General features: G+C 51.7%; 6 protein-coding genes across 6 annotated transcripts; 3 read left to right on the forward strand and 3 right to left on the reverse strand.

The window, feature by feature from the left end:
- Positions 1–605: 605 nt before the first annotated feature.
- On the forward strand, positions 606–1,720 carry COCMIDRAFT_802 (uncharacterized protein; the record flags this gene model as incomplete). The annotated part of the gene is made up of 2 exons (XM_007684623.1): positions 606–727; positions 835–1,720. The coding sequence occupies 2 exons, from the start codon at positions 606–608 to the stop codon at positions 1,718–1,720; spliced, it is 1,008 nt and encodes a 335-aa protein (XP_007682813.1).
- A 203-nt stretch (positions 1,721–1,923) lies between these two features.
- COCMIDRAFT_32172 (glycoside hydrolase family 78 protein) lies at positions 1,924–4,163 on the reverse strand (the record flags this gene model as incomplete). Its single annotated transcript, XM_007684673.1, has 7 exons — positions 1,924–1,950; positions 2,166–2,449; positions 2,510–2,590; positions 2,631–3,243; positions 3,276–3,425; positions 3,559–3,968; positions 4,043–4,163. The coding sequence occupies 7 exons, from the start codon at positions 4,161–4,163 to the stop codon at positions 1,924–1,926; spliced, it is 1,686 nt and encodes a 561-aa protein (XP_007682863.1).
- Positions 4,164–4,494: 331 nt separating this feature from the next.
- Positions 4,495–5,711, reverse strand: COCMIDRAFT_21963 (uncharacterized protein; the record flags this gene model as incomplete). Its single annotated transcript, XM_007684647.1, has 2 exons — positions 4,495–5,563; positions 5,638–5,711. 2 exons carry the CDS (start codon positions 5,709–5,711, stop codon positions 4,495–4,497), a joined length of 1,143 nt encoding a protein of 380 aa, XP_007682837.1.
- Positions 5,712–6,243: 532 nt separating this feature from the next.
- On the reverse strand, positions 6,244–8,167 carry COCMIDRAFT_21964 (uncharacterized protein; the record flags this gene model as incomplete). The annotated part of the gene is made up of 3 exons (XM_007684648.1): positions 6,244–7,385; positions 7,567–7,875; positions 7,981–8,167. 3 exons carry the CDS (start codon positions 8,165–8,167, stop codon positions 6,244–6,246), a joined length of 1,638 nt encoding a protein of 545 aa, XP_007682838.1.
- Positions 8,168–9,175: 1,008 nt separating this feature from the next.
- Positions 9,176–14,506, forward strand: COCMIDRAFT_81503 (uncharacterized protein; the record flags this gene model as incomplete). The annotated part of the gene is made up of 3 exons (XM_007684747.1): positions 9,176–12,029; positions 12,080–13,501; positions 13,548–14,506. The coding sequence occupies 3 exons, from the start codon at positions 9,176–9,178 to the stop codon at positions 14,504–14,506; spliced, it is 5,235 nt and encodes a 1,744-aa protein (XP_007682937.1).
- Positions 14,507–16,320: 1,814 nt separating this feature from the next.
- Positions 16,321–18,275, forward strand: COCMIDRAFT_81630 (uncharacterized protein; the record flags this gene model as incomplete). Its single annotated transcript, XM_007684748.1, has 3 exons — positions 16,321–16,495; positions 16,559–17,765; positions 17,894–18,275. The coding sequence occupies 3 exons, from the start codon at positions 16,321–16,323 to the stop codon at positions 18,273–18,275; spliced, it is 1,764 nt and encodes a 587-aa protein (XP_007682938.1).
- Between the last annotated feature and the right edge of the window lie 407 nt (positions 18,276–18,682).

Here is an 18,682-nt window from a genome sequence, read left to right on the forward strand (position 1 = left end):
ACTTTATCTAAAGCTCTAGCTAGTTCTAGATAAAGCGTAATACCTACTTCTTACTAATAGATTATAGAGATAGATCTTAGCTACGTATAGTAAGTAGAGCGTCTACTATTTATTATACGTTAATAATATAAGGTAGAAAACTACGTTAGTTAAGGTCTAGAATCTACTATATAAGAGATTACTCTTTAGTAAGTAATAGCTTTCTCTTCTTAGCGTTAGTAAGAGCTTAAGGCTAGCTATCTTAAAGGCAGTTATAAAGTATTAAATAGAAGATATTAAATAGCTTTATAGCTTTATATTAGCTCTTAATTTAATATCTTTAAATTAATTAAGATATAAGATAAAGTCTATCTTGCCTTTAAGGCGATAGAGAGCGTTATTGTCGCGTTATAACTATTGTAGTGTAGAGCGTTGGGTCAAGTTGGGTGGGGTGGCCGGATGACTGATCTGGCCGGATGACTGATCCTTAACGTTATCGATATAATTGACATAAGATTCACCTACATCTTTCTTGAAATAGTTAAGAATTTGGATCTTTTCTAGCTTGGAATCTGTTGCGTTGTTTGGAAGAAAGAAGAGGAATCAACCTAGACCAGAAAAGAAAAATGAAGGAAGCCCAGGTTTCTAAAGGCACGGTGGTTGTGATCAAGGATGTTGAGATTCCACAGCCGGGTCCCAAGCAAGTCGTTATCAAAGTTATAGTGAGCGGAACTAACCCTAAAGACTGGTACGTTTGCTGTTGTTTTCTTTCTTTCTTCATCATTCACGACGTCCCCATGAATCTCCTCAATCTCAAACATATCATTCCAATCTAACACAAGCACCAACAAACAGGAAACTCCCCGAACTCGGCATGCAAAATGATGCCAACACAGGCGACGATATCGCCGGCTACGTGCACAGCGTCGGGTCCGAAGTCTACGAGTTCAAGCCAGGAGACCGTGTCGCTTCCTTCCACGAAATGATGACTCCTGGAGGCAGCTTCGCAGAGTACGCGGTAGGCTGGCAACACACGACGTTCCACATCCCCAAGTCCGTCTCCTTTGAAGAAGCAGCCACCATTCCCCTCGCCGCCATGACATCCGCAATTGGCCTCCAAGTGCGACTCGGACTCCCCGACCCCTGGACACCCGTGCCCGACGGCAAAAAACTACCCCTAGTCGTCTACAGCGGCGCCAGTGCCGTCGGCGCCTTCGCCATCAAAATCGCCCACAAAGCAAATATCCACCCCATCATCGCCGTCGCAGGCCGCGGAACATCATACGTGGAAACGCTACTGGACCGCTCCAAAGGCGACACAATCATCGATTACCGCAGCGGCGACGACGCCGTCGTAAACGGGATCCGAGATGCGCTCCAAGGAGAAAAACTACACTACGCTTTCGACGCCGTGTCCGAACACGGCTCTTATAATAACATCGCAAAGGTGCTTGACCCTTCTGGCGCGATTGCGCTCGTGCTGCCGGCCAAGGAGAAGGAGGGTATACCGGAGACTGTGACGCTGACGATGACGATGGTGGGCTCGGCGCATGCTCAGGATGCGGATTTCGCACATGTCATGTTTAGGTGGATGGCGAGGGGTTTGCAGGAAGGGTGGTTTAAGGGGCATCCGTTTGAGGTTGTGCCGGGGGGGTTGGCGGGTGTGGAGACGGGATTGAGGAATTTGAAGGAGGGTAAGGCGAGTGCGGTTAAGTATGTTTATAAGATTGGCGAGGAGTGAGGGGAGGTTGTGAGGATGTGTAAGGTGGGGGAGAGAGGAGGTTTAAGTATGGTGTACGTTTTGTGTATATTCATGGAGAGATGAGTAGTATTATTTCATTTGGATAAAGCGACATGATATACCAGATTCAAATCGGTGACGTAGAATATCTACACCTTTGCTGGAATGGAAAGCCATACGAGCCGTCCTTGGTTACAACAATTTTACAGTTTGTGTACTATTACCGGATCCTAAGACATGCTAGTTTAGTATGCTCAACGCAAAAGTCAATAAAATATGCTAACATTTCACCACACTTTCCATACCCCAAATTCTAGTTCGAAACACGAATACTATACTTCCCATCCACCAACTCAAACACCGCCTGCCCATGCTCAACCACGTACTCCTCCTTACCCAAAATCACCTCATCAACTACTACCACCTCTCCACCCTCCCCCTCAACCGGCAACCTCACCCATCCCCTCGTCCCCACCGGCGTCTCAATCACTAAACTATAACCCCCTTCTCCCCTCTCCCACCCCACCCTAAACTTACCCGACCCCGTCCTAAATCCCGCCTCCGCCCTCTTCAAATCCCCAAACCCCGGCTGAACCTCCCACCTCCTCCCCCTCGGCTCCGTAACCCTCATCCCAGCCACCCACTCCGTCATCGCGCTCGTCGGTCCAGCACTCCAACCATGACTATGACTCACATAACTCGCATCGTTTTCATACCCCCTTCTCAGCCCTATTACCCAAACGTTCCATCGACTCTATACCCCATCGATGACGGTGCTACTGTACGTACCGTTGAGGTGCTTAGCGTACCAGCCCCAACTCCGTCGTATGAGGTCGAGACCGCGGTCTGCGCACCCGGATCTAAAGTGTGCTTGGATTTCGAAACCCGAGATGAAGGGGGGAGATGTTACCTGGGAGTTCGGGGGGTTGGGCGCCGAGGGGGGTCCAGTTTTGGGTTAGGGCGGCGGAGATGGAAGATGCGGTTGGGAAGGTGGGTGGGATGAGGGAGAAGAGGAGGGCGAGGCTGTTGGCGTCTTGCGGGTAGAGAGAAGTGTTTGTGGCATTGTCGCGGAAGGCGCCGTGGGAGGGGTCGAAAGAGTGGGTTAGGAGGGCGGACTGGAGGGATGTGGCGCGGGTGCGCCATGTGGAGGCTAGGGAGGTAGTGTCGTTGAGCCAAGTTGCGAGGAGGGCACTGGTTTGGAGGGTGTGGAAGAGGAGGATGTTTGCGGCTGTGTTGTTGAAGCCGGTACTCCAGCGGCCCCAGTCGCGGGTGCCGGTTTGAATTAGGAGGCCCGACGAGTCTACTTTGGCGTAGATGTAGTCAATGGCTTTGAGGTATTTGGGCCAATTCTTCAGAACAAAGTCTGCGTCCTCCGTGTACAGCATGTAGTTGTACGTCCCGACCAGCGTCCACATATGGTACGTATCGCTCTTCTGCTGCAAGAGTGGAGGTCCAGATTCCGGTAACGACCCATCAGCATTCTGGTAATCAAACATCACCTGCAATGCATTCCTCACACTCTCCTATCCCCCGTACTCACAAACGTAGACGGCACCGCAATCCCCATATCCCCCGGCCAAACCGCCTGATCCCTCTTCGCCCCATCAACCAAAATACTCGACCCAGGCCCCAACGTCCCGTTATTCGCCCACCCCTTCTCCAGCATAGGCACCCACCGCCCAGTATTCGGCGACACAGCATTCGTCTGCAGCGTATACGCACCGCCATACCAAATCGCATTCAATCACGCGTCATCGCAGTAAAAAATACCCCTGATACGCGCGTAAATTCGACCGCGTAGGCTGGAAACTCAATTCCAGCTGCGCATCAGTCAATACTACATGCGTCCCCGTATCTGTGAGTAGTAACACAGTCATGTATTTAAATCCGCCTCTCAGAACCTCATCCGGCATCGTATACGACCCCGGTCCCGTGGTTGATATGTTGAAATACAGTGCTCCATCTCCTCCTCCAGGAGAGAATTTCCCGTTGGAAGAGTCGGAGGTGTAGCCGACCCAGTTCAGTGCTTCGGAGAAGGCGATGCCGATGGTGCCTGTGCCGTTGCTGGTGTAAGTAAGTGTTGCGATGCCGCCGACTTCGTAGCCAAAGTCGAACACGACGGTTGTGCCGTTGCCCCGGAGAGTGGCGGTGCGCGGGTAGCTGGCGGGACGTCGGTCGCGAAGCGTGAAGACGGAGCGGGGACGCACGGTGCGGTTGCGAGGTGCGTAGATGGATTGGTCCCAGGGCCCTTGTATGGTATGTTAGAAAATATTTGGAGCAAGTGAGTATGTTGGGGGGTCGAAAAGGGAAAGGGTAACGGACCAGGGAATGCGGCTTCAGTTGGTCCTGTGCAGATGGTGTCTCGCCAACATGCTGCTGCTAGAACTTCCAATGCGAATAGTAATAGTGTAATAATTGTCCATATCAGTTTTGGCATTTCCATTGTGCTCGGGCTGGATCTGTAGGTTCTTGGCGGTTCAGTCACGGAGTTTCGCGACTCCAATTGTATATACGTCCCAGGATACTATATACAACTCGGCATGCAATATGCCGAGCAGGCGCACCAAGCCGGGAAGAAGTGACATGCATGTACGAAGATCAGCAATGCGGGGGGAACGAGGTACAGAGACGCCACAGTAAGACGAAGGATCGTGCCTTGCATGTCACTGACTAAAGCACCGCATTCTTTCGCATTATCGACAAAGTTGTAATTCTGCCCTAACGGACTTACAGCAGACGAACCCAACTAATCTCTTTCTAACAGAATCTTACACCTACAACTTCCCCTTAACCTCACCCCCAAGAATCTCCTCCCTCCTCCTAACATCCACATCCCTCGGCCCCTCCTTCTTGAACTTCGCAGTAATAACCCACTCCCTAATGCCCCTCCTATCCTGCCCTTGCTCTTCCACTTCTTTGCCTGGCCGATCCAAAACAAGCACAGCTGTGCTCTTATCCACACCGCCGATACCATCCTGCTCGCTCTCTCCGTACTCACCTTTGCCAAGGACGATAGGCGAGATACAAGCTTCAGCAAACGGAACCTCAGGCTGACCATTGTAGAAACGCGGCTTCTGTAGGAAATCCAGGAGCCTGTCGCGTTCGGTCTGGAGTTCAGATAGCGAAGGGGTAGGTGAAGAAGGCGAAGTCACCGTCGCAGCTAGATACAGAGACAGCATGAGCGTAAGGAAGAATTGGGGCGGGAACAAGATGATTCTATTTTGCCGAGCAAGATCAATCCATTTGTTTGGCGGCAGGAAGCGTGCTGCGGTGTGTTCGATGCCGCCGTCGTGCCTGGGTTTCGGGATGATGATTTCGGCTTCTTCTTCCAGACCCGAAGCGGGCGGTGTGCCCTTGGGAGCAGCATGCTTGGTTGGTGATGCGGAGCCAAGAGGTAAGAGGTAAATATACATTTGTGTAGTAAAGCGCTTGGGAAGGCTCTCGGGCGTTACCTGTGGCGTAACCCAGCGGGTAAAAGGGATCAGTGATTCAGTGTCGGGTACGGCTCCCCATTTTTCCAACAAGTCTCCAAACTTAATTTCGCCATTGTGAACGGCTTTTCTACCTTGCTCTCTTTCCTCGTCGCTGATTTCTGTGAATAATTTACCGGTTTTCTTGCTCTTGGCTAGCACGATACCGCATTCTTCAAATGTCTCGCGGATGGCTGCCATGCGATATGCCGGTCCGTCTCGATGCCTGTCGGGATGGTCTGGATCAGGTATCTTGCCATCATGGGTCTTTGAGACTGCGCCACCAGGAAATACATGTGCAGAAGCAAATGTAGAAGCCTTGGATACGCGATGGAGGAGCAAAATTTGATTTGTTGGAGATATCAAGAGTACGCTGGATATTTTTAGCATGTGTTGTGTAACAAATTCGGCTCGTTGCCGATAAATGCAATTTCGTGTACGGCCTACCTTGCGCTTGGCCTGGGGACAACAGGCGTCTTGACCGGTTTCTTGGGCAACTGATGGTCTGGATTTGTGGACATTTTGCACTTCTGGAGTATAAATATCCCTCGTTGGTGAAGAGGTAAGCTCGTTGGCAACGCAAGCAAGGGCCGTACGCGTTGCTGCAGTCGAAGAGTTGAGAATGAGCAAACAGCTGGACGTATCGAATTCTGAAAGTGCAACTGTGAGAGTTGAGCTTGACTCTTGAGTGAGATTGGGTTTATCTTGAGCATATCTAGCAAAGAGAGGGCGTGGCCAACATATGTGAGGTGTAGGTGGTATGACACGGGAAGATGCCGAGGTTAAGCCTAGCGCGGTGAGGGACGCGGGTCAAGATGTTGTGGGGAAATTTGCGGCAGCATCACCCTCTCCCAGCTAAAGATAAAGTTTGTACGTTGAAAATGAATAGAGTTCGTGGTATCATTGCTTTTTGGCCTATCCGTTGCTCCAATAACATTTAACCATCAGTCATCTTTGCATATCGCGTGTCTAATAATGAGAGAATCCTATAGCCTGACAGCCACCCACTTAACGCCCACCCAATGCATTGAATCACTTTTGTCCCTTGATCGCCTAAGAGTATAGCTTCTTGTCGAAGCTGTGCAGTCCATGGACGTTACCCTCAGCCTGCGCGCTGGCAGTTCGCAATTCGAACCTGACGGTTCCGTTTGAAACACCCTCGTGGAGCTCCGTAAGGCTCTTGACACCAATGTCTTGCAGAGAGTGCTGGACACCAGCCATGAGGTAGGGAACGAACTTGGTGATGGAGCCACGATCCTGGACAGATCCAGAGACACCCTGAGCGACCAAAACACGGTCACCCTCGGAGAAGTAGCGCGCAGTACCGGCGTTGCTAGCCTTGGAGTCTTGAGCACCGCCTCCGGCCTTCTTGTCCTCCATAGCAGCGATACTGCCCATACCACGGTAGGCCTTGACGAGCTGACCGTCGCGGCTGACAAAGTACTCTCCGGGGGACTCGGTGGTACCGGCGAGAAGACCACCCATCATAACAGTGGATGCGCCCATGGCAAGACCCTTGACAATGTGTCCAACATTCTGGATACCACCATCAGCAATGCAGGGCACGCCGAATCGTCGGGCAAAAGACGTGACGTTGAAGACGGAAGTGGCTTGGGGCCTTCCAACAGCCATGACTTCCTGGGTAATGCAGGCGCTTCCACTGCCCATACCAATGCGCAGACCGTCGGCGCCGGCGGCGATGAGCGCAGCGGCTTGTTCGCGGGTGACGACGTTGCCGCCAATGACATCAAGCTGAGGGTAGGTCTGCTTGACGTACTTGATCATCTCGATCTGGTACATGCTGTTACCCTGGCTGCTGTCAAGGATGACAATGTCGAGACCAGCGTCTACAAGCTTCTGCAGACGAATCTTGTCCTCTGGGCGAGTACCAATGGCAGCGGCAGCGATCAACTGCTTGGAGTGGGGGAGCTTAGAGGCAAGGGGGAAGTTGAGGTTCTTCATCAAGTCGGAGCGCGACAGCAGCGCGATGAGGTTGAAGTTCTCATCGACAATGGGAAGCTTGCCCTTCTTGGATTTGTTGAGGATGTCGTTGGCCTCCTTGAGCTCGACGCCGTGGCGGGCAGTAACGAGGTCGGTCGACATGACCGCAGTGACGGGGTCGTCGAGCTTGTCATGGAACTGGATGTCGCGGGGTGTGATAATACCAACAAGCTTGGAGCGCAGGGTTCCATTCTCTGCAGCCATTGTTAGCAATTGCGCATTGCAAGATCTGAAAAGAAAAAAAATGGCAGATTTGTAGCATTTCAGGGATATTTTCTCCACAGCACGACGGAATCGTTGCGGATGAACGAAAGTTAAAAATTGAAAAGGTAATCATCACGATGCAAGGGGATAGAAGGAGTGCGCTCGACTTACCAGTGACGGGGAAGCCACCGAATCCCCACTTCTCCTTGAGGGCCTTTGCCTGTCCAACGGTAGTGGTGGGCGAAATAACAACAGGGTCCAAGATGAAGCCGTTCTCAAAGCGCTTGACCTTGCGCACCATCTCGGCTTGGTCCTCCTGGGAGCAGTTGTGGTGGATGACACCAAGACCTCCGAGGAGCGCAATGTGGATCGCCATGTTGTGCTCGGTGACCGTGTCCATGGGGGAAGAGACAAAGGGGGTCTTCAGGGAAATGCGCTTCGTGATTGGGGTATCAAGGGCAACCTCAGCCGCGGGGAAGCCTGTGGCCCTGTTAGGATGCTGCGATTACATGGCCAGAGTGCCAAAAAAAAAGTTTCCAGTAGGCAGGGTAGGCAGGAGATGGCAAAATTGCGAGGCAAACGCACCAATGTAGCCGGGAAGCATGAGGAAGTCATTGTAGGTCAGACCGCCGTTCTTCTTGGAGTCAATGAGCGTCTTGACATCAATGCCATCGTGCTCAGGGTACTCGTTCTTGAGGATCTCAAGCGCCTTGGTGTGGTCCAGGGCGTCGACGGCGGTGTTGGTCATGGCGTCGCCGTTTGAGATGGGCATGACGTGAAAAATAAAAGAAAAAAGCTTGTCGAGGAATAGACAAGAGCTGCTGGGGTATCACTGAAGGAAAACAGACCGTGGTTCTTTGAGCAAAGACAGCGGCCGGGGAAAGTTGCAAGCTTTCCCAAGAGAAAAAAAAAGTGTGAGAATGACGGCGGGGAAAGAATTTCAGTCGGCGCGAATGCCAAGGCCGAGTGCGGTTCAGGTGACCCCGCCTTTTAGCGTGTCGGCGGGCGCGTCGCAGGAGAAAGGCATCGTTGGCGTCGAGGGCAGCGCGACCGGCTGCGACCAGGATGGAGCGAGTTGGGCCAAAAGGGCGAGAAGATGGCGACGTGAGCGAATTTATCTCAAGCCGTCGCAAGTGACGCTAGACGACGTGCGCTGGGACGCATTGGCTCCCCGTGCAAGAGGCGCTGTCCAAATAGCGGTGTCGGCCCTCTGTGCAGACGTGACAGGCGTGACAGACGCTGGCCTCTTGGGCGAAATGAGGCATCGAGACACAGCGTCGCCAGGGCCTCGAGGGCTGACGAGCGCTAACACATTGCTTTGCCAGAACCCCCCCGTTGGGATGGGATGAGAAATGGGGGGTGACGTGACGGGCGGGTCGAGAAGCATTCTGGTCGGCTGGCCTCGGTTGGCTCGACAACACACAATGGCAGCCCGAGTAAACATGGGCCCGAAAGCTTGGACTCAACCACCCGTCCATTTGCAGACTCAACGCCGGAGTCTTCATCCTGCGATACCCCATTTCCCGCCCTTCTTTACCCTCGTTGCCCGTGCAGACTCGACTTGCGCGCCTGGTCGCAGGGCTGAATCCGCTTCCTTTGGGCTGTGTGCGCTCTTTTCGTTTGTCCGGCACTCGCCTCCACCATCAATCTCTTCTAATACCCGGGCCTCCATGACGGCCTCTTGAGCCTCAGCTGCAAACAACATTGACCAGCCTGCCTCGAATCCCGTGCAACATATGCTGTCCCGCACCCCGTCGCACCATCGCCCTCTGTCCTCACCATGAGTTACCTGACGACCCCGCGCACCAGACTGGGCCATCCGTCCACGGCGCCTTCCCCACTCCGCCAGACATCAACCGCCTCGACTGCCTCGTCAAGCCGCTCAGATCAACACCCTCCCAGCCGCTCAAGTACACAGTCCAGCAATGCCTCGGCCGGCTATTCGTCCTTTGGCCACCGCCGCGGAATGAGCGAGGCCGCCGGACTCTTGACACGGCGGACAGACGACTACTATACACCTCCAGAAGCCGAGCCCAGCGATACGTATTCGAGTATGCGCAAGGCACTGCGCCCGCTGCAGCAACCCCCCGCAAACCCGCCCTCGCCCGAGAAACTGACAAGACACGCAACCTTTGCGAACCCGCCGTCCCCAGAGAAGCCATTGCGACCCTCGACACCAATAAGTCCATCGTCTGCCGAGAAGATCCTACGACCGCCAATCTATTCAAACCCGCCATCGCCCGAGAAGCTTCTGCGCCCTGCGACAGCCAGCCCTACACGGAGTAACAGCCACATGCGTTCCCAAAGCGTCGAGAACATATATGCCCCATTTGACAGCTCCGTCTCCCCGACCGAGAAGGCTCGTCCGCTTTCGCTAGCCGTCTCACGAAACGATTCTGTCCGCGCACCCACTCGTGACCATTCTGCTCGGCCGCTGTCTCTTCACCTGGAACGACCAGAACTCAAGACCTTCCAAAAGTCATCAACAGGCCATCTCCGTACCCTGTCTAAATTCGCAGAAACCGCCACCGATGACGACTTCGCTATCAAGTCGCCCGAGCAGCAGGTCGTGGGTCTCAATGGGCGGAGAAGGCTTCAGCGGACAGACTCGGCGCGACAAAAGTCGGCATCTACCTGGTCGAGCCGCAACTGGATGGACCAGCAGCGTCAATTCTTGCAGGCATATGAATATCTTTGTCATATAGGAGAAGCCAAAGAGTGGATGGAGGACATTATCGAGACTGATCTGCCCCCAGTAGTAGAGCTGGAAGAAGCGCTTCGAGATGGTGTTACACTGGCAGAGATTGTTCAGGCTGTGAAGGGACAACCGTTGCGCATTTTCCGGGACCCCAAACTCCAATACCGACATTCCAACAACTACGCACATTTCTTCAAGTTCTTGTCCGAGATTGAACTGCCGGATCTGTTTCGCTTTGAACTCATTGACCTCTACGAAAAGAAGAATGTCCCAAAAGTCATCTACTGCATACACGCCCTTTCCTGGCTCTTGTTCCGCAAAGGCATAGTCGATTTCCGCATTGGTAACTTGGTTGGAAAACTGCAGTTTGAAGATCACGAACTTGAGGCAACGCAAAAAGGTCTAGACAAGTCTGGTGTTAGCATGCCCAACTTCTCAGGCATGCAAGCAAACTTCCAGGTCGAGCCAGAACCAGAACCAGAACCAGTCGAGTCAGAAGATGAACGCATCGATCGCGAGCTGGCCGAGAACGAAGACATCATACTAGATCTGCAGGCGCAGATCCGGGGTGCCCTAGTCCGGATACGTTTGGGCATGCTGATGCAAGAGCTCTGGGATCAGGAACACCTCATTGTCGATCTCCAGGCCCGTGTCCGAGCTGATTGGGCCCGCCAAATCGCAAACTACCGGTTGGACATGCGCCGTTTCGCCATGACTTTGCAAAGTGCCGCAAGAGGGTTCCTAGTCCGGTCGAGATTACAGGGCGAGGAGCAATACTGGCAGGACAAGGCTCCACAAGTGCTCAAGATACAGAGCTTGTTCCGTGGACGCAAGGCAAGGGCTCAAGTTCAGTACACAAAGTCGAAGATCGAGCGTCACGAGCATGGCATACGCGAGTTCCAAGCAGCGATACGTGGAGCATTGGAACGTAAGCGTGTCGCCGAACGATACGAACGAACCCGAAACACTGAGCCGGTTGTGATCGACGTGCAAGCTATGATCCGCGGTGCCCTTGTCCGAGCAAAGGTCGACCAACAGTGGGCAGACTTGCAGCAGAGTGAACCTCAAGTTGCTCAGCTGCAAGCTGCTGCGCGAGCCATGCTTCTCCGCCAATCAATGCGCACTGATCAGGAAGGTCTTCGCCAACAGGAATCTACAATTACCCTTCTACAGTCTGCCATGCGAGGCCTCCTCGCCAGAAACAAGAATGCTGCCGTACAGGAGAACCTGGTAAGCACCAAAGTCGAGTGGTCTGGTCTTCAGTCTCGCGTTCGTGCCAATGTTGCGAGAAATTCTGTCAAGCAGATCCAAGAAGCCCTTCATGCAGAAGAGCCTCAAATCACCGATCTGCAATCTATGGCGCGAGCAGGAAAGATGCGTTCCGAAATTGCCAACATGCTTGCACAATTTCAAGATCAAGAAAACAATGTTCTGTCTTTTCAGTCTCACATTCGCGGTTTCCTTGCGCGACAAAGACACTTTTCTGACCTTGGAGAACTCCAGGCACAGGAACCCACTATTCTCGATCTACAATCTGCCTGCCGTGGTTTCATGCAGCGTCAAAGAACATATGAGACGCTTTGTGAGCTCAACGCTCAGGAACCCGAGATTGTTGATCTTCAGGCTGTAGCTCGTGGCATGCTGGCACGCATGCAAATTGGCCTGCAGCTTGGTCAAGCGGAAGAGCATGAAGAAGCCATCATTGACCTGCAGAACATAGCTCGTGGCATGTTGATCCGACGAAGATTCCAAGAGAAGCAGCAATTCTACAGGGAGAACATGGAAAAAGTCATCAAAGTGCAGAGCTTTATCCGTGGTCGCCAGCAGGGTGAGGCGTACAAGAGCTTGACAAGCGGAACCAACCCACCAGTTTCAACTGTCAAGAACTTTGTGCACCTTCTCAACGACAACGACATTGACTTTGACGAAGAGATTGGTAAGTCATGGCATGTACGTTCTGATGAAGTATTGCTAACAATGTATCAGAATTCGAGCGTCTGCGAAAGACGGTCGTCCAGCATGTGCGACAAAACGAGCTCGCCGAGCAGTATGTTGATCAACTCGACATTAAGATTGCCCTGCTCGTGAAGAACAAGATCACTCTGGATGAGGTTGTCAAGCATCAGAAGCATTATGGAGGCAATGTCGGAACTCTTCTTAGCAGCAAAGACATCTCGTCCAAAGACCCCTTCGATCTCAAGGCCCTGAACAAAAACTCCCGCCGGAAGCTTGAGCAGTACCAAGAGCTGTTCTTCATTTTGCAGACCCAACCCCAGTACATGGCCAGGCTTTTCAGGCGCCTGCGTGAACAGAACCTTCCCGAGGGTGATACTAAGCGCATCGAACAGCTTACCATGAGTCTCTTTGGGCTGGCCCAGAAGCGTAGGGAGGAATACTGGTTACTGAAGCTCTTGACCCGATCGTTGAAAGAGGAGATTGAGAGCTGTGGTTCATTGCACGACTTTATTCGCGGCAACTTTTTCTGGGCCAAACTCTTCGCCAACTATGTCCGATCGCCTCGTGACCGTAAATTCCTGAAGGATGTTTTGGGCTCCGTCATTCGCGAGAACATTATCGAGAATGAGCATCTGGACCTGGAGAGCGACCCCATGCAAATCTACCGCTCGGCAATTAACAACGAAGAGCTCCGTACCGGTCAGCGAAGCCATCGTGACCCGAACGTCTCGCGAGATGTAGCTTTGAAAGACCCTGAGACTCGTGGAACCTTCATTCACAACCTTCAAGACCTCCGAGATGTTGCCGACCAGTACTTCACCATGTTTGAGGAAGTTCTTCATCGCATGCCTTATGGTGTACGATTCATTGCGCAACAAATGTTCGAGGAACTTCACCTCAAGTTCCCCTACGAACCGCAAGAGCAACTCCTCCAGATCACTGGTCACTGGGTCTGGAAAAGCTATATCCAACCTGCTTTGCTGCAACCTCAGCACTGGGGCGTGGTTGACCGTGGCTTGTCGCCTCTGATGAACCGGAACCTTGGCGCAGTTAACAAAGTGCTCGGTCAGATCGCAGTCGGCAAGTTATTCGGCGGTGATGATCTCTATCTCCAACCACTCAACAGCTACATTACTGAAGCTATTGACCGCCTGCAGGACATTTGGTCGAACATGATCAATGTCCGCCCTGCCGAAGCTCAGTTCGAGATTGATGAGTTCAACGACCTCTTCGCAAGAACCAAACCCACACTCTACATTAAGCTTGCCGACGTGTTTGCCATTCACAATCTCGTCATTGACGACCTTCAAAATCTCTGCCCTGCACAAGACGATCCACTTCGCGAGGTTGTCCGTGAGCTCGGTAGCGCGAAGAACAACGAGAATGAATTGTTGCATGTCAGCGCTAGTGAAATTACTCTCACTCTCAACCCCAAATATCATGAACAAGAAGGTAAGAATCCCGGGCCTGATGTGAAGATGCTTGCTGACCAATCTAGACCCCGAATCTGCAATCAAGTCTCTCTTCATGGAAACAAAGCGATATGTCCTCTATATCATTCGCGTTCAGACTGGCGCCAACCTTACGGAGATCATGTGCAAGCCTGTTACGCCTGAGGACGAGGACCGATGGGATGCTCTTGTTAGTGAAGAAATTATTGCTCAGCGGAAAGACCGCTCGCGACGACAAAACAACGTGGTGCGCTCTTCAGCTGCTTCTACTTACACGACAGATATGAGCGCAAACTCTGTGCTCGATCTCGACTACACCACGCTCAAACAATACTGCCTGGAGAACATGGTGCAACTTCAACGCGCAGGCCGCATTTCCCACACCAACAACTACCAGGATCTCCTCAACGCCATTGCAGTCGACATTCGCACCAAGCACCGAAGGCGTATTCAACGTGCTAAGGAACTGGAAGGCGTACGCACTACTCTAGCCGCTCTCGACGAGAAGGCACACTTCCTGGAATCTCAATTAAAATCGTACAACGATTACATTGAACAAGCCATGATCACGCTGCAATCCAAGAAGGGCAAGAAGAAGTTCTTGCTCCCTTTCACCCGCCAATACAATCACCAACGTGAGCTTAAGAACAGTGGTCGCGAGTATCGCTTTGGGTCGTTCAAGTACTCTGCGCGCAATCTTGCCGAAAAGGGTATTCTCATTTCCTGGTCAGGCTACCACGAGCGCCAATGGGATCGTCTGGACATTACCATCTCCAGCAACCAAACGGGTATCTTTGAGATCCAGGGTTCGCAAGGGTCCATGATGATTCCTGGTGCGTTTGCAGAGGTGCCGCTTGATGGCCTGCTACAAGCTCAATTCGACAATCACCAGTTTATGAATCTCTTTGGTGGTGAGGCTGGCAAGGGCGGTGCTGAAGGTATTGCGCGGGTCAATGTCAATTTGTTCCTGCATTTGATTTTTAAGAAGTTTTACCGCGATGAGTAGGTGGATTTGGCATGGTATAAGAGGAAGGAAGGGTAATCATGTATATCTTTGGTCACGTACGCTAGCGTTGCTGTTTTGTAGGCGTTTTTTTCTTCTCTTCTTCTTCTTCTTCTTCTTCTTCGGGTTGTTGCTAGGGAAAGAGATGGCCGGATGGGAGCATGCACGGAATGCACATGACCTGGTGTTTTGGGCGAGGAAGTGCTGACTGGGACTCTTAGGAATATGGGTATACCTCTTTCTTGGTTCTTTTTTCCTTGTACTTTTTTTTTAAAACCCTCTTTTTCGGGCGCCTTTTCTTTAAAGGTTGCTCTTCTTTTTCTCTTTACTTTTACAAGTTGATACCTGCATATATATCCCTGACGAGTGCGCATGGATGAAAAGACGAAGAGATGAAGGTGTATTTCTTTCCCTTTCTTTTTTCGAAACACGGGCTTTGCTGACTTGAATGTTGAATGATGCTTTGGCATAAGCTTGGCATTGTGTATCCAATGGTTGAAATGATATTAGATACGAAGAGAATGAAAGAAATGAAGATGTTTCTCGGCCTTTAGCTGTCTGTGTGTGTGGTGTTGTTTTACATTTATTGTTTCTTGATTAAATTGTTTCCCAACACACTAAGTAGTTATGTCTTGTAAATAATCATGATCGTATACATACAAACAAGGTCAGTCAACCTTTCAATTCTTCTGGATAGATCACCAACGATATTCAGTTTCACAGCACTCTCTCGAATTCTTCAACTCGATTGGCATCCGGAGCCCTAGACGGCTGAAAGCTCACACCCCAGCAAGACGTGGAGTGAACCATGAAATCTTGGCAAGAACGATTTCCCAAACAAGACATTAAAAGCATCCAGACCGTTCCTTCACAAGTCAATGAAAAAAATCTTTGCACACTCGTCGCGAAAAAATGCAATGACCATTATCTCGGCAGTTATCCGATGGCCAAGTCCATCGCGCATCGGCGTCCAGCGATGGTGAAGAAGCGCACAATTTGACGCCATCCCGTCCTGCACAGTTACCAAAGCTCCCCTTGTCCGCGGCAGACTCGCATCGCCATTGGTTATCCGCAGCTCCACCAACAAGGGTTAGTGATGGAGCTCTCCATCCTCTGCGGAACCTCTATCATTACCACAATCAATAGCAACATTGAAGCTACATACAAACCTTCAAGCTGAAGAATAGACACACCGATCAAATGTATGGTGAACGCATCATTTTACGTACAAGATGGGCTTGGTAGCACGTGGCTTATTTACTTACTGCATTAATGGGCGATCCGTGTGAAGAGCACCCGCGAAACATGGTCACGCGCGACTCAAACGCCCAGGAACAATGACAGCACGCGTACTGCCGGCTGCATGCTCGCTTTGCTCCGCATCCCCCGCTTTCTGACACTCGTGTCTGTGTTACCTGCATATATTAGAACCCTGATTTTCCCTTTTTCGCCTTTTGAAGGGACTCTTGCGTATTACAGGAGATTTTCTTTTCTTTTTTCTCCCTTCCCATCTTTACTATCTGATCCAATTGAAGGGGATCTTCGACCCCGAAATCCACTGCTGCGGTTGGCCCGATTTATTTTTATTTTTTTTTTGCCTTTAAAGTTTCAGGGCTCAAGGGGATCGGGGGTTTATGCAAACGTCATTCCTACCTGCTACATAGTTTCTCGGGATCTTGTTCCGTGCCAGCTACGAAAAAAAAAACTGCGATTCGGGGAACGCGTAGCCAGAAGATACTGGTAAAGACCAAAGAAGAGAAGCTACAACGGTCTTCTTGTCAAGAGAGGGAGAATAAAATCGCATCAACACCACCACCATGTCGCTCTCCCAGCGCGTAACGTCGATAGAGGAGCATGAGCCATGGAGTCGAGAAGCCAGCCCCGACTCGCGGCATCGCAAGATGAGCTTCAACCCCGTCGGCACATGGACTGAGCAAGCCGGCGAAGAGCCCACCATCGGCGCGTTCGAAGTGCCGCAATGGAAAAGACTATGTACGTCGACATGCAGGGACGCGCGCGCTGTGAGACATACTCAAAGCTGACACCCCCGTGTAGTACAAGTATTCTTCGCCGTCATATACTGTCTCTTCGCTGCAGGCGTCGTGTTCGGGTATGCCGCCATCAAGCCCGTGTTGCTCGAAGAAGGAGTCTACAGAGATTACTGTAGCAAGGAAGAGCTGGATAACGATGTTCGAGTGTGCTACGAGCAGGAGCTGAGGCTCAATCTCATGTTCACGATCGCGGCTGTGTCGACGAACGTTGTTGCGCTGCCCGTTGGCACGATTCTGGATCGCTACGGACCACGAGTATGCGGTATAACAGGTGCGATATCCATCACCATCGGCGCCCTGCTCTTCGCCTTCGCCGCCGAACTCCCCTTCGATGCCTATATCCCCGGCTACCTCTTCCTCGCGCTCGGCGGGCCCTTCACCTTCATCTCGTCCTTCCAGCTCAGCAACACCTTCCCGCAGTACTCCGGGCTGATCCTCGCCCTCCTCACGGGCGCCTTCGACACCTCAAGCGCCGTCTTTCTCGTCTACCGCCTCATCTACCAAAGCAGCCACTGCGCCTTTTCCATAAAATCCTTCTTCCTCCTCTACCTCATTGTCCCGGCCTTCATCCTCACCGTCCACCTCCTCTTCATGCCCTCGGTCTCCTACAAAACCGTTGGCGAGCTCGTCACCACCGTCGACGAAACAAGCATCCTACACGACTCGGACGACGACATCGAAGACGCCGCCACAGTGCAATCTCTCCGCGACGCCCGCCGCGCCCACCGCGACAGCATCGTCAGCGAAATCACATCCTTACTCGGCACAAAGAACGGCCTCGACCAAGCTAAGGCTGAAGAAAAGAAAAAGAACATCTCAGGTGTCTGGGGCGCCCTCCATGGCTTAACTGCCTCCCAGCAAATCCGCACCCCCTGGTTCATCCTCATCACCCTCTTCACCGTCCTCCAAATGACGCGTATAAACTATTTTGTCGCCACCATCCGCTCGCAATACACATATCTCTTCCATTCCTACCCGCAAGCCGTGGCCATTAATAACTTCTTCGACGTCGCACTCCCCGTCGGCGGCGTCCTCTCCGTGCCCTTTATCGGCTTGCTGCTCGACAATACCAGTACAGTCTTCACGCTGAGCCTGCTAGTTACCATCGCCACGACAATCGGTGTATTGGGAGTTTTGCCTCAGGTATGGGCTGCATATGCCAACGTAGTTTTATTCGTACTATATCGCCCATTGTACTACACTGCTGTTTCGTAAGTTCCGCTCCCCCCTTTCTGTTTTACCCCTAAAAGGATTCTTCCACATGCGTTATAACAAGAAGAAGAAGAAGAGGAAGAAGAAGAAGAGAAAAAAAGAAAACTAACATAAAAAAACCCACCAGCGATTACTCGGCAAAAGTCTTCGGCTTCGCCACTTTCGGCAAAGTATACGGCCTCATCATTTGTCTCGCCGGCCTCCTCAACTTTTCCCAATCCGCCCTCGACGCTGCAACTCACAAGGTTTTCAACAACGATCCTGTCCCCGTAAATGTCTTGTTGCTTAGCCTTGCCCTAGTTGTCGGGATTGCCCTCGTGGCGTATGTGGGGAGGAAGAGTAGCGCGATCAAGAGGCAGAGTGTCGAGCATGAGGCGAGGGAGGCCAGCGAGAGTTTGATTCCTAGGGCTGCGCGTGGCGTGCCCCGGGGGGAGGGGACTGGGTATGGTGGTGTGAATGGCTGGGTGGAGGATGAGGACGAGGACGAGGATAGAGGGAGGAGGATGTAGAAGGGGTGGTGAGTGGGGGTTTTCTCTTTGTGTTTCCCTGAAAAATGATGTTTGGTATCTGGATGGTTTGGGTTGGTTAAAAAAAAAGTTTGGGTATTACGTGGAGATTTTAGCATGGCGATGGCGTTCTTTTTCTCTGGGGGACGGTTCTCTCCCATTTCGCTTGTTTGCCGTGTTTACGTTTTTTTTTGTCTGTGTCTGTGTGTGTGTGTGTGTGTATATAGCGATGCAGTTGTGGATAATCTAGCGGCAAGGCATTTGAATCCCCCTCTCCCCTACCAAAAAAAAACAAGTTTTGATTCTAACTCATATTATCTTGATGTTTAAATAACTGTTTTCGATCAAAACTTTTTCTGGACGCAGGACACACCCCTTTTTTATTTTCTCCGAAGGCAAAGAAAAGAAAT

Source organism: Bipolaris oryzae (assembly GCF_000523455.1).
Source record: "Bipolaris oryzae ATCC 44560 unplaced genomic scaffold scaffold_4, whole genome shotgun sequence".
Classification (NCBI taxonomy): Eukaryota; Fungi; Ascomycota; class Dothideomycetes; order Pleosporales; family Pleosporaceae; genus Bipolaris; species Bipolaris oryzae.